Source organism: Cucurbita pepo, chromosome LG08 (assembly GCF_002806865.2).
Source record: "Cucurbita pepo subsp. pepo cultivar mu-cu-16 chromosome LG08, ASM280686v2, whole genome shotgun sequence".
Classification (NCBI taxonomy): Eukaryota; Viridiplantae; Streptophyta; class Magnoliopsida; order Cucurbitales; family Cucurbitaceae; genus Cucurbita; species Cucurbita pepo.
The window spans coordinates 8,980,871-8,994,711 of NC_036645.1; the positions used below are offsets into that span (position 1 = coordinate 8,980,871).

Genomic DNA, 13,841 nt, shown 5'->3' on the forward strand with positions numbered 1-13,841 from the left:
CCATCTATAGAATTTATTGCCATTATAAATTTCAATCTTTAATTTTTAATTAAAATATATAAATCAAAATTTTAAATTTATGATTTAAAATTGAGAGAGTATTTTGTGTATTGCTTTCGACTATGAGTTTATTTGCTTTAATTAATTAATTATTCAAAATTTCAATTATGCCCATAAATATTCAAGATGGAAATAATATTTACGGAGTAATTTAAAAAAATTAAAACAAATATTTATACAATATTTAAAAACAGGATAAAAGAAGGGTAAAATGGTAACTACCTGCCCGCGTCTATGGAGCTAGAAGAAATGGCGCCAATGGACAAGGAACGGTAAGACCTTGCCGAAATCTCTTCAGTAATTCTCGAGTTACATTTGGAGTAAGTTTGGGAACAAGCCCAATCGTCGACCGCCGGAACTGGATCGTCGCCGTGAAGGAACCTCGTGACCTGTCTCATGGTTGGCCGAGCTTCTGGTCTCTGGTGAGTACAAAGAAGCCCTAACTGCAGTACCATCTCCATTTCTTCAACCTCATAAACCAAATTCAACTTCGGATCAGCCGCATACAGGATCTGTCCCGTTTCATAGCATTCCATCACCCATTCCACCAGTATGAACTGATCCGATTCCAGAGGCTTTCTTCCACATGCCACTTCCAGAAGCAAAACTCCATAGCCAAACACATCGGTGTTTTTCGAAGCCCTCCCGGTGCGTACCAACTCCGGCGCTATGTAGCCAATCGTACCGACGACGCCGGTCGTGTGCGATTCTTCGGCGTGGTCGTATTGCCTGGCGAGACCGAAATCGCTCAATCGAGCATTCATGTCGGCGTCTATTAGAACATTGCTTGGCTTCACATCTCGGTGGATCACTACCTGCTCCCACTCTTCGTGAAGGTACAATAATCCTGCTGCAATTCCTTTGAGAATGTTGAATCTCTGTTTCCAATTCAATCTGTTGTTGTTTTTTGGATGATATAGAAGTGAATAGAGGCTTCCATTTGGTATATAATCGTAAACTACGAGTAGATCGTTCTTTTTCTTGCACCATCCTTGGAGATTCACCAAGTTTTTGTGTCTTAGTCGTCCTAAGCTTTCGATTTCTGCTGCGAATTCTTTCATTCCTTGGCGCGAGTTTCCTCTAACTCTCTTCACAGCAATCTCAATTCCAGTTGAACGTAACTGACCTTTGTATACTGAGCCAAACCCCCCAATTCCAATTAGCTCGCTGCTTTTGAATCCTTTTGTTGCTGTGTAAAGATCTCTGTAGTTGAATCTATGAGGACAGTCTCGTTCCCAATCCTCAAGCCTCTCAGTTTGCCACATTCTTCTAAACCAGAAAGCTAAGAAAAAGATTCCTAGAATGGCCACCACAGAAAAAACTGCTATGAGTACCTTGAAGTGGGAATTGGATGGCGGAGGAACAAGATCTTGCTCTTTTGGAGGGTTGGGAAGGAGAGAGTAATTCAACGACGGCGCTGGTCCATTCACTGCAAAACTCCATCCCAAAATGTAATGAGAGCTTGTTTGGTCTCCTGTCGAAGCCGAGAAGCCAACAAACATTTGTTCCTTTAGAACATCTTTCAGGTCAATCCGATGGAAAAGGAGTTGATCTGTTGGTTTCTTTTGCTGTTTTGTGAAGGGAGCTACGGTGACGTTCACAAATTTGCCATCATACTCAATCCAAGCAATGATAGGATCTCCAGAATCCATTTGCAGTTCCTTTTCATTAGCATCGCCATAGTCGGAATAAGAAGCAGGTTTGGATGCAACTGATGAAACGCTATTGATATCGATCCCAACATGATTGCCTTTGGTGTTCTTGCCTTCCTCATGCCCATTTACAGTGTCAAATTCAACAGCAAATATATGGTTTGAAGTGTTACCATGGTTAGTAGAGTTGAACAATCCAAGGAAGTGTTTACTATCTGCACCTTCAAAATTGGTTGATGGAGCTAAGACGAAGGCCAGACCGTAGCCACCTTGTCCGGGGCTCGATGGATTGATTGCAAAAACAACAGTTGTGTTGAAGGATGAAACATTTGCAGATGGGTCAGAATTTTTATCAAACATCTGGAATGGAGTCGGATAGAATGCATGCCCTATAACGTTATGTGATCGATTGGTGAGCCTCAACGCACCAGATGGATTCAGAACAATCGCTCCATCAAGAGCAAGTTTCGAGTCGTTAAATCCATGGTAGGTAAATGAAAACTCCACAGAAGGAGCAGCCAAAGAAAGGAGCACAGAAAGAAGAGCCAAAGGAGCTGCAAAGGCTATAGCCATGTGACTATGTAAGAAAACAAAGTGCTCCAAAGAAGAAAACATGGGTCAGCTTTAAACAAACAGAAGATCTGGAATTGGTCAATTTTGTGGAAAAACTCAGATTGCCTATGAGATTGACTTGGGAATAATGAATGGTAGGGGAAGGTCTCAAAGTTTGGGAGAGTCAGTGACTTGAAGCTTTGGAGTAAAGCAAAGTCATTGTGGTTTAGGAACGAGAGATTAAATGGTTTGATGGGGAAAGTTTGACAATTCAAAGGTTGAAGATGGAAAGAAATAACTCTTTCATGTGGAGATTGACAAAGCTGATGCCAAGGCCACTCATTCTGTTTAATTTTCCAACTAAGTTGACAGAAAGGCAATGGATAAGACTCGTTCAAGCCATGAAGGGGCCGCTACAGATAAACCCAGTTAAGTTGCGTAGTAATGAATCTCTCCTAAATTCTCTTTAGAAGATTCAGACCGTTACTTTTCAGAACTTCGTTATTTGCTGCTCCTCACCTACTTTCTCTTCATAGTTAATGGTTAATTGACTATGAAGACTGGAATTATTTACATTACCTTTGAAGCCCTGATTTTGGATGATTTTCTTTTAGTTCAACTATAGTTTATGAAATCTTAGGTAGCCTACCGCTAGTAGATATTGTCCTTTTTGGACTGTTCCTTTCAAGCTTCCCCTCAAGTTTTTAAAACCGTCTTTTCTAGTGCTTTGTTTCTTTCTTCAACCGATGTAGGATCTCAAATGGCAATGAAAACCTAATTAGTACATGATATCATAGTAAGATATCAGGCAGTGTGCCAGCGAGGAGGCTGGACCCGGAAGGGAGGTGGATTTGCGGAGTCCCACATCGATTGAAGAACGGAATGAGTGTCAGCGAGGACACTGGACCTCGAAAGGGAATGAATTGTGATATCCCACATTGATTGGAAAGGAGAACAAAACACTCTTTAGAAGGGTGAGAAGACCTTTTACTAGTAGATGCGTTTTAAAAACGTTGACGGGCTGGAAAGCCTAAAGAGAACAATATCTGCTAGCGGTAGACTTAGTACCTTTTGTCTTTTTAAATTTTTAATTGTGCCTGGAATGGAAAGTTTTTATTTATTATTATTTTTGCGTAGCACTCAATAGGGAGCCACCAAATACACCACCGACACTTAACACGTGGAATGAGTGCATAAGGATGTTGTGCTCAGCTCGGATATAGTTCTAACAGGTAACATAACAGATGAGATAATTTGAACTTTTGGTTTATTAGTGAAGGCTATATGTGTTAGTATTTTTTGTTCTTGTTTTCTAAGATAGAAAGGAGTTCTTGCTATTAATATCGACACAAAATGATAGATTGTGTAATTATACCCAGCAAGAATTTTGGCTTATTCATTTTAGTTGTTACATGTATTGTTTTCAAATAATTTAATAATTGTGTCTCACTTTGATTAAAATATATAATTAGACTTTATTTGTTATCCATTATGATATTTTATTTTATTTGTAACTTTTAATAATTAGTAAAAAAAAAATTTACCACATGTTTATCATATTATAAGTAAGTTTTATCATGCATTGAATTATGAATATCTTGAAAATAAAAGTGTCTAATAGATATTAAAATTTTAGTTATAAGAAGGAAAAAAAAAACAATTAAAGAACATAAAGAGTAAATATTGAAAAAATATCTTAAAAATAAATAGGGTAGATCACAAGGGAAGACAAAAATGGCTCTTTATTTCTTCCCAACGTCGTGGGCCCAAGAAAATTTGGATCTTTTAGTACGAAATTAAGGAATCATGTGACAGAAATTAAATTTAGGTGGGGGATATTTCTACAAATTCTTCCCATCAATTTAACTTTAAAAATTTTAAATATATATACATTAAAAAAATGAAAATTAGAGAGAAAAAAACCATTAATCAAAACATAATTTAATAGATGAGTTGTGAAATACCGATCTCAAAATTAATGGTTAAATCTTAGTTCTCGAAAAAAACTCGAACCATCTGCAACTTTGAATTTTCATAGAGTTTTTTTTTTTCTCTCTTAAAATACTTCGACCTCATTTTTAAGGTCAATATATATATAAATAAAAGTATAAGGTTGGAAGCTTTCTAAAGAAATAATGATATCGTGGTGATTATGATGCGACTCGTTCTCAAAGTCATTATTTTTAGTCCGGGTATGAATCAATTTTTTCTATTAAATTTTACTAATTCTGAATTTATTTTCCAAATTATATATATATTAGAAAGAAAAAAAAAAGACTTTGAGAACTAGTACCCTAGTATAAGTAATTTAATAAGACTGTTAATACGTTTCCAAAGTCATTTATCTATTGCTCGAAGCTAATTGGATATTGTTTTATAGACTATGATATCACATTAAATAAATATAAATTCTTTCTTAAAATTAATAAATTATAAAAAGACAAATTCCAGGCTGTGCGTTATGTTTCAACTAGGTTGCCACGTGTCGCTTAAATATCCAACTGCCCTTTCAACCTTTGAAATCCAACGGTCCAGATAAAAAACAGACAAATTTTGGGTGCGGGATACAACGTAAAACGTGGAAGCTGCTGCTTGGTTAGAACTTTCAATGTTGTCTTAGCCCATTTGGTTTTACGTGGGCCCGATTAAGCCCACTTATCAGTAGGCCCAATTCAGTGTTCTATTCATTTGATCCGTAATTCAAGCAGCCCAATTTCTCTTAAATTTGAGAGAGCGGAAAATAATAGTGACAGATAATTGGAGAATTAATTAATTAATTAAATAAACAAATGCTTTCAAATTGAAAATAATTTAAATGATACCAATAATATAGAAGAATTAATTAATTAATTAACATGTTTAAAATTAGCAAATTAACACAGATAAAATAGTTTAAAAAATGATTCTCCTAATCAAAGAGTAAAATGTGGTAATAAATTTTATTAATTTAATGATAAGGAAGATTAATTAGTCATTAATAAAAAAAAATAACCATGGTTGAATTACATAATTATTTCATTAATTAATCATCTTTAAAATTGTTGAAAAATATGATGAGGCCGACATAGGCACTAGACTCCAGAGGTTTTAGGCCCATAACACATAGCCCATGGGCATGAGGCCGATTTGCCTGCCGCTGGGCCCAACAAAATGTGGTTCATATTAAAATTAAATTAAAAATTAAAAAAATAATGGAAATTGTGAGCCAGTTAATGGTGTCGTTTTTTGGTGTGCTGTCGCAATTTTTCTTTTTATTATTCTCGCCAAAATGTTGCAAATTGAAGGCTGGAAATTAATTTCATAATGAATTTAAATTTAATTTCATCATTTTCGTCATTAAAAAAACGAAAAAGGGATGTTTTTATTACTTTTCTTCGTGAATTATATTGTCACGTGTCCTTTGTCCTTATTATTATATTTTTTTTTTCATGACCGCAGAAAATAACACATTTTTTGGATCTACAGTATCACCCTTTTATAACCGAAACTCGAACTATTCAATGGTTTTAAACTATTCAATCATTATCTAAATATTTTGTAACGATGATCTTACTTCGATTTTTAATTGACTTTTAAGAGTCTTACTTAACTTGATCCTTCATGAAATTGATAGCTGAGAACTTGAACCGCTCTTCCACTTAAGCATAACTCTTAGATTGCAAACTTATTTAAAGCATAATGAACCAGGGCGACCCATGTACAAGTCAACTATGTGAGCTATGGTCAATCCATATATGAGGCTCGTGTGTGTCACCCTAATTGGGTCTTACCCAACCCATGAGTCAATCAATCCTAACCCATGAGTCGGCTACAAGTCAACCACAATGGGCTTCAGCCTCCTCTTCCTCATTTTCGGGATCCAATCTCTATAATTTTAAGACTCGACCCAATTAACTATATTCAACTTGACTACGCGTAATTCACAAATTAAAATGCAAAATTTGAGATCCCAATAGGGGGCCCTCCCAAATGCATGAGAAATTTGCTACCCTTCAAATTGGGCGTGCAATCTTTCATCTTTTATGAATTTATTCTCCAATGTGCAACCATCTACCAAGTTGCCCATTTGCTGAATAGTTTGGGGTGCTATATTATTCAATACGACGTCGCATTTATGAGCCTTGGCCCGCTTATGAATTTTCCTCTCTTTTCTTACCTCTTTATAGCTTAGTTTTCAATATTACGAAAGAGAGCATGTGGCTATTTTTTCAAAAGAAAAAAACAAAGGGTCGGTCAAGTCGAGTCGGTAGGTTTTTTCGTAATATTTTAAATTATCTTGAACGTTTATTTTGTAAAATAATATATAAAACTTGATATCAATTCAAATATAACTCATTAAATAATATATTATTTTATTAATAAAAAATAATAAAATATTAACTTGAACATACGATAATTATTTAATAAATGAAAATTTAAAAGTGGTTTGTGCAAGTTTTGTTAAAAAAAAAATAAAAAAAAAAATAATAAAACAACTACGGAAGTAGAAGGAGAGGGGAGGGTATTTTGGTAATTCAGCCCGATCAGGTTACTTTTAGGCTTTATATATATAATAGGTATCCACACACATGATAATTCATCTGTGAGCCAATCGGAGAGACCGAACGATCGATCGCTGAGAGGCTGAGCTTATAAATCAAACGTCGATCAGCCGCCGTTCTCCGCCGTTGGCGGCTGGCAACTGATACTTTCTATTTATTTTTTTAAAATTTCTTTTACGTATTTTTGTTTCCCGTCGAATCGTGAAAAGCTCTCTTAGCTGGAGATGCTACCGAAGCCCTCTGTATCGTCTGTTCTAATAGACCAAATCAACGGCTCCGATTCAATCTCCGTCTCAATCCATTGCCATAAGGAGGCTCAGAAGTGGTTTCCGGTGCAGGAATCCGTAGCCCTTTACCATACGCACGCTGTGGGGCCCAACCAGACCTGCTCCGCCGTGGTCCGAGAAATCGCCGCCCCCGTCTCCACCGTCTGGTCAGTGGTCCGGCGGTTCGACAACCCTCAGGCTTACAAACACTTCGTCAAGAGCTGCCACGTCGTTGTAGGCGACGGCAACGTCGGAACCCTAAGGGAGATCCACGTCATCTCCGGCCTTCCCGCCGGCTGCAGTACAGAACGTCTCGAGATTCTCGACGACGAACACCACATCCTCAGTTTCAGCATGATAGGCGGCGACCACCGCCTCGCCAACTATAGATCCGTCACAACACTCCATCCTTCGCCGGCCGACGGCGGAAATAAAACCATCGTCGTGGAGTCCTACGCCGTCGATACGCCGCCGGGAAATACCAAAGAAGAAACAACAGTGTTCGTCGATACGATTCTCCGTTGCAATCTTCAGTCGTTGGCTAAACTCGCCGAGAATTTGCATAAACGCAATAATCAATCTCCGCCATAACTTAACTTCATCAATTACAACCTTCTCTATTTTCCTCTGTTCTCTGTTTCTTCAATTTTTGGCTTAATCGTCTAGAAATTCTCATTGGCTACCAAAATCCTTTTTCTGTGGACAATTAATATTTAAAATTTTATTTTCTTATTTCCATTTTAAACATTTCGTTTCATTTCAATAAATATACAGCAATTAAATTATTTATCAATAAATAAATAAATGAATAAATATATATATATTGGGCAATTAGAAGGTTCTAGAAAGAGGAGGTGAAATTGTTAAGGGCAGTGGAGACAGGGCCTTTATTTATTTATTTATTTTTATTTTTAACATTTCTATTACTATTATTAATAAGTTTGTGTATGTTAACATTTCTCAATATAATTAAATTTATAATAAATATGGTAAATATTTTTTTAAAATTAATTATTGCATAAATAGACGATCATAATACTAACTTTAACATAGAAATGGAAATGAAATTTTTTTTTGTGAACGGACAAAATTATCAACGAAGAATCCCGACTCCAATTCTTTAAAATGGAAAAGGGGATCAGGACGGGAATGAAAAATTCTCACGTGAACGGAGAGGAAGAGCGTATCTCCGACCCCACCCCGTCCCATTGTCATCACTAAGATTATTATGAATAATGTGAAATTTTTGGGCACGTGAAATGCCCGGCATTTAGCGATCAGAAGTCTGTGTCAGAACGACGTCGTTATTCAAGATACAGACAGCCTCAATAGCCTCCAAATCCGATGCAACAACTCACACCGCTCATACCTGATGACTGAGATTACCCTTTTTCCTTTATTTTATTTTATTTTTATTTTCACCGATTTTAAATAATATATTTATTATTATTATTATTAAGAATTGCTTCACAGACGTTCCATGACAACTGGAAACTAGTGGGAAAAGGGGAAAAAAAAATTTAAAATCATTAAATATTTATACAAAAATAATAATAATAATAATGTTTCTGCCATTATTTTGGAAGCAGCTGAATACATTAGAAAGGCAAAAGTTGATGCAAAAATAGAAATTGCCTTTCGTCACTAAATCCTTATTTTGATTAGAGGTTTAATTGGAAAAAATAAAATTTTATTTTATTTTAAAATATAATTTTCTTTTTTATTTTGCCACTAATAAATTTTAAGAATGACGAGGAGAAGAGTTACTATTATGGAGGTCTGTGATTCGTAACACAAAGAGTAAAAAAAATGCATTAACATTTATATATACCAATGTGAGCATAGATCAACTATACGTGTGATAATGAATTTTTTTTAATGTCCCACTTAAATGGGTTTATAATGAGGGTGGGAGTGAAAAGAAAGGTGCAAGTTGGTTAATGTGGGAGTGTTTTAAAAGGCAAGTTGTGGAGGGGGAGGGGATTGAAAGGGACAGGGTTTTGATTTGGGAGCCAAGTTGAAGAAGTTGGGAAGTGCAAGTGGGAAGCAAGTAAGAGAAGAGGAGCTGCTTTTAATGTCTACATCTACTCTGCAGTCTTGTCTGCTTTTCGATGCCTTCACGCCTACCCTATTTTCATTTTTCCCCATTTGCCCTCCTCCCCTCCTCTTTCATTTCCTTCCGCTTTTGGGCCTCCTTCGCCCTGCAGGCCCAATTTTTTTTTTTTTTTTTTTTTTTTTTCTATAACTTATTTCAATAAATTGATTTAAATAATTACAAAAATTAAAAATCTAAATTTCCCGTTAAAAAAGAAACATTTAGTTAGAATACATAATAGGTCAAAATAGGCAATATATAATAATAGTACCAGAGTCAGTCATGGTGTGCTAGCAGTGGGCTAGATAAAACATAAACTTTAAGACTAGCTTACCGTGTTTTGACTCAATGCAAATGCTGACTTATCACTCGTGCTTTATCTAACGAGCACGTTGGTTATTATTTCTTTTTAAAATTTGATAAAACGAGAAGATTCTAAAATTTATTTGACTATATAATTATATTGAATCCAGCTGTTTTGGAACTTTATGATAAAATCACTTGTTATTTGCTTATTTTCAAGTCTTTTTCTTTGAGAGTCACTAGAGATGTACGACCCAAGATGTTGGATTGAGACATTTTCCTTATATACAATTAAAAGTTATAAATTTTTTTAATCAAAACAAGATAATAAGCAATAATTAAACCATCTATTTATTTATTTTTAAAACTTTAATTTAAAAAATAGTTGTAAAATTAAAATAAACTATGCTTGTATTTATTTTTAATTAACATATACTACGAGTGAATTTCAGCTCGATTTACTTGAAGATAGTCATGAATTATTGACTATGATTGATTTTTTTTTTTTCCCTTAATTCATAATTTTATGGAGTCTAAATTCATATTATTCTTGATCCGGAAGAAGATTGAGAAAGATAATGCCGATTAGGGTTTTTGCAGCGGAATATGATTGGGTTGAGCTCTATTCTATGGCGAATCGCAGCCAGAAATCAGGGACGAATGACCGGACTCCGGTGATGATTCACGAAAACAGTAACTACAACATCGCCGGAACTATTTCGCCCTTCAAATCGCCATTTTCCGGCGCCGGAACACAGGGTAAGGAGAGGGGCTAATCCCAATATCCTAACTAGGTAAGCCGTTTTTACTTGAGTAATTGCTTTTGAATTAAGCTTTCTATAAACGAAAAAGATGATCGAAGACAGAAACTCACAATTATACTGAAGATTCGCATTATACTCGTTTAACATCGACAATATACATACACCTACATTGAGAATCAATATGAATAAAAGAATAATTCGAGTACTAATTGACCAAAAAAATAAAAGAATACATATCTTCTGAGCTTGATCTTGTTTGTTGGTAATCTATATCTTGCTGATACAGCTCTATTCATTTGCTGGTTGATCTTTGGCGCCATCATCACCAGAAGTAGAAGCCGCCTTAATTTCCTCCAGTTGCTGGAGAATTTGCGGTACGTCGGGCCGAGCTGCTGGCGAGGGATCGACACAATGCAGGGCTAGTTTCAAAGTGTTTAGCAGTTCATCGCCAATATTGGGTGTGTCTTTCATCAGCTCCAAATCAAACACTTCATTTGTCCACTCCTCCTTCACTTTTGAGGCCACCCACTGAGGTAAATCCATTCCATCCATGGCTTCTCCAGGTGATTTTCCTGTCAAGAGTTCCAATATTATGACTCCTAGGCTGTAAACATCTGTCTTTGCTGTCGGTTTCTTGGTTTTTGTTAGTTCTGGTGCATTGTAGCCCTGTGTTCCTGCAGTGGCAATCACATTTGTGGCTGCAGCTGAAGTCATGAGCTTAGGAAGCCCGAAATCCGCTATACGAGCATTGGTTTGATCATCCAACAAAATGTTGCTGGATGTGAGGTTTCCATGAATTAGATTCTCCTCTGTGTGGAGATAGTTTAAGCCTTGCGTAATTCCGATCACTATCTTCATCCTCGTTGCCCAATCGACTGTCGTTTCCGGCCCGCGAGCTGCATAAAAAGTTAACAAAAGTAAGTATATTAGTTACAAGTGTAGCTTAACTAGATTAGTAACCTCTTTTATGCTCCGTAGCTTTGAGTATCCGCCCTTTGTTTGAGCTACGACATCGAAAGATTTTGTGGTTGTAACTTTGTACTGCTAAGCCTTACCATGAAGAAAGGAAGAGAGGCTTCCTCTAGGCATGTATTCAAAGACAAGAAGCTTCTCTCCTTTGGGGCCCAAGTAGTATGCTGTAAGAGCAAGTAGATTCGGGTGTCGAATTTTTCCGAGTCCCGCAACTTCGGTTTCGAATTCCTTCTGCCCTTTTGTTGTCTTTTCCCTTAATCTTTTCACTGCTACTTCATTACCATCTTCTAATGTTGCTTTGTATGCTGTTCCATATGTGCTCTTGCCCATAATCTCCGCAGTTGCACACAGAAGATCATCGGCAGTGAAAACAAATGGCCCATCAAAATGAACTAGTTTTCCGCCAGCTTCACTCGCCCCGACTTCAGTACTACCTTTCTCGATGCTCCTCACGGCAGCTTGTTTGGCTGTTACGTTGTCATTCTTTTTGGAAGCAGCTCTTTTTGACAACAAACAACAGAGCAAAATCGAGCAAAGAACAAGTAGAAGCACCAACAGCGCTCCGGCCGCTATCAGAATTATGTCCTTTACACTTAGTTTGTGGCGGCGATGCGGTTTCAGGACATCGGTTGATGGGTTTGTAATATTCTGTGGGGAGGATGCAGGTAGACATGGAGTTGAAGAACTAAAGCCACAGAGTTTAAGGTTCCCAACAAAAGAGCTCGCATTGAACTTATTAGACAGGGGAATTGGGACAGGACCAGAGAGATTGTTGTAGGAGACATTGAAAGATGTTAGATTCAACAAATTAGTCAATGATGGTGGAATCTGTCCCATGAAGTTATTTTCTGAGAAATCAAGATGTTTAATAGCAGAAATGTTCCCTAAACTTGCAGGAATCTCCCCATTAAAACGATTCTTCCCAAGCTTAATCACTGAGAGATTCTGCAATCTATCAATATCTCTAGGAATCTGGCTTTCAAGGCGATTGTTTTCAACATTCAATGACTCAAGAGAGGACAGATTGGTGAAACTTGAAGGGAAGCCACCATTGATGGCGTTCTTCGACAAATCCAACCGGCGAAGCCTCTTCAGCCTGCCGATTTCGACTGGTATAGCCCCAGAGATGTTATTTTCACTGAAAGAAATCTCTTGAAGCCATTCCAATTTGGTCAAAGAAGGTGGAATTGTTCCAGATATAACATTATGATCAAGCGTTAAAACCCCAAGTGGACAAGTTCTGTTTCCAGACCCACCCCAAGAATCTGGGACAATCCCAGAAACATTATTGTGCTGAAGGGCAAGAATTACAAGAGAAAACGACTGCGTAAAACTTCGAGGTATGGGTCCCGACAACGAATTGTAGCTCAGATTAACTCTAATCAATTTGGTTGAATTTGCAAGACTAGAAGGAATTTCTCCAGTGAGGAAATTGTTGCTCAAATCAAGAGTTTGAAGAAGGGGAAGATTACCAATTGTAGGAGGAATAGACCCTGAAAATCTGTTGTTGAAAAGATAAATTCCTCTGAGATTCGGAAGGTACCCGAGCGACCGAGGAATGGTGCCGGAGATCGCATTATCATGAAGGCTGAGCTTCCGAAGTTCCCGGAGCTGCCCAATCCTATCGGAAATCCTTCCGGCGAGTTCCTTCCATGGAAGCTGTATGGCAATGACTTGTCCCTTCACACACTTGATTCCTGCCCACTGTCCGGAGCAAGCTCCATTACTGCCATTCCAGCTATGTAAGGCTCCTTTCACATCAATAAGTTCATGCTTTATAGCTTGAAGAGCTTGAAAATCTCCTTGTGTAACAGCCACTCCATCCCACATCTGGCCGGTGACAGATTGAAGAGAAAAAGCCAAAAGATGAGCCAAAAACAGAGCATTGAGGTACGAATAACCATTTCTCCATTGTTGGATCTTCCATTTTCTGTTCTTATTGGATGATTTAGAGCACCAAACAGCTATTTTTGGTGCAAGAATCTGCATGAACTGAAATGGGTATGAAGAAAACAAAAAGATAAAAGAAGGATTGGATTCTTCTTCTTCTTGCTCTGGTTATTCTAGGGTTTCTGAAAGTTGGGAGATATGTTTTATAGGAGAAGACGAAGAAGAAACAAAAAGGATAATGAAAAATAACGGCAAAATGATATGAGCTGAGAGACAGAGTTGGAGTTGGACTGATAGCATGTGAGAATCTGAAATTTTATTATAATTTAGGGCGGAGAAAGGGTTTATTAGCGTAAGCCCTACATAATGGGGTCTCGAGTCTTCGTTCTTTTATGTTAACGGCTACATTTTTTCTTCAGTTATTCGGGCTACGTGACATTTATTTTTTTCCCTTTGCTTCTGTAACGCTTTGTCGCTCCTCCAACGGCTATATTTGATTGGGTCAAGCATAGTTGGTGGATAATGTATAATGGGAATTATGAACGTACGTCGTGCCACTTTGGATTGGAATTTTCTACTTTTAAATATTACTAATAATAATACAATAATGATAAAATAATTCATGTGTATGTGTATTTGGAATTTTGATAGGCCAAAGCGGACAATATTTACTAATGGTGGGTTTGGACTCTTACAAATGGTTTCAGAGCTAGATATTGGGCGGTGTGCCAACGAGGACATTGGAC

The 13,841-nt window shown here is 37.1% G+C and overlaps 3 protein-coding genes across 3 annotated transcripts; 1 reads left to right on the plus strand and 2 right to left on the minus strand.

Annotated features, from left to right (window-relative positions):
- Positions 1-178: 178 nt before the first annotated feature.
- Positions 179-3,143, minus strand: LOC111800942 (lectin-domain containing receptor kinase VI.4-like). The gene has a single exon (XM_023684872.1). The coding sequence runs from the start codon at positions 2,325-2,327 to the stop codon at positions 279-281; it is 2,049 nt and encodes a 682-aa protein (XP_023540640.1). The 5' UTR covers positions 2,328-3,143; the 3' UTR covers positions 179-278.
- Positions 3,144-6,848: 3,705 nt separating this feature from the next.
- LOC111800685 (abscisic acid receptor PYL4-like) lies at positions 6,849-7,816 on the plus strand. Its single transcript, XM_023684492.1, has one exon. It carries the CDS (start codon positions 7,030-7,032, stop codon positions 7,660-7,662), a length of 633 nt encoding a protein of 210 aa, XP_023540260.1. The 5' UTR covers positions 6,849-7,029; the 3' UTR covers positions 7,663-7,816.
- Positions 7,817-10,331: 2,515 nt separating this feature from the next.
- Positions 10,332-13,408, minus strand: LOC111800509 (probably inactive leucine-rich repeat receptor-like protein kinase IMK2). The gene is made up of 2 exons (XM_023684235.1): positions 11,289-13,408; positions 10,332-11,129 (listed from the first exon to the last, which is right to left on the minus strand). Exons 1-2 carry the CDS (start codon positions 13,192-13,194, stop codon positions 10,522-10,524), a joined length of 2,514 nt encoding a protein of 837 aa, XP_023540003.1. The 5' UTR covers positions 13,195-13,408; the 3' UTR covers positions 10,332-10,521.
- Between the last annotated feature and the right edge of the window lie 433 nt (positions 13,409-13,841).

Excerpts from the sequence above, each read along its gene's own strand:
- LOC111800942 (XM_023684872.1), bottom strand. The coding sequence starts at position 2,327 with ATGTTTTCTTCTTTGGAGCACTTTGTTTTCTTACATAGTCACATGGCT.
- LOC111800509 (XM_023684235.1), bottom strand. The coding sequence starts at position 13,194 with ATGCAGATTCTTGCACCAAAAATAGCTGTTTGGTGCTCTAAATCATCC. Across the intron at positions 11,130-11,288 it reads CCTCTCTTCCTTTCTTCATG|CTCGCGGGCCGGAAACGACA; the intron begins GTAAGGCTTAGC and ends CTTTTTATGCAG.
- LOC111800685 (XM_023684492.1), top strand. The coding sequence starts at position 7,030 with ATGCTACCGAAGCCCTCTGTATCGTCTGTTCTAATAGACCAAATCAAC.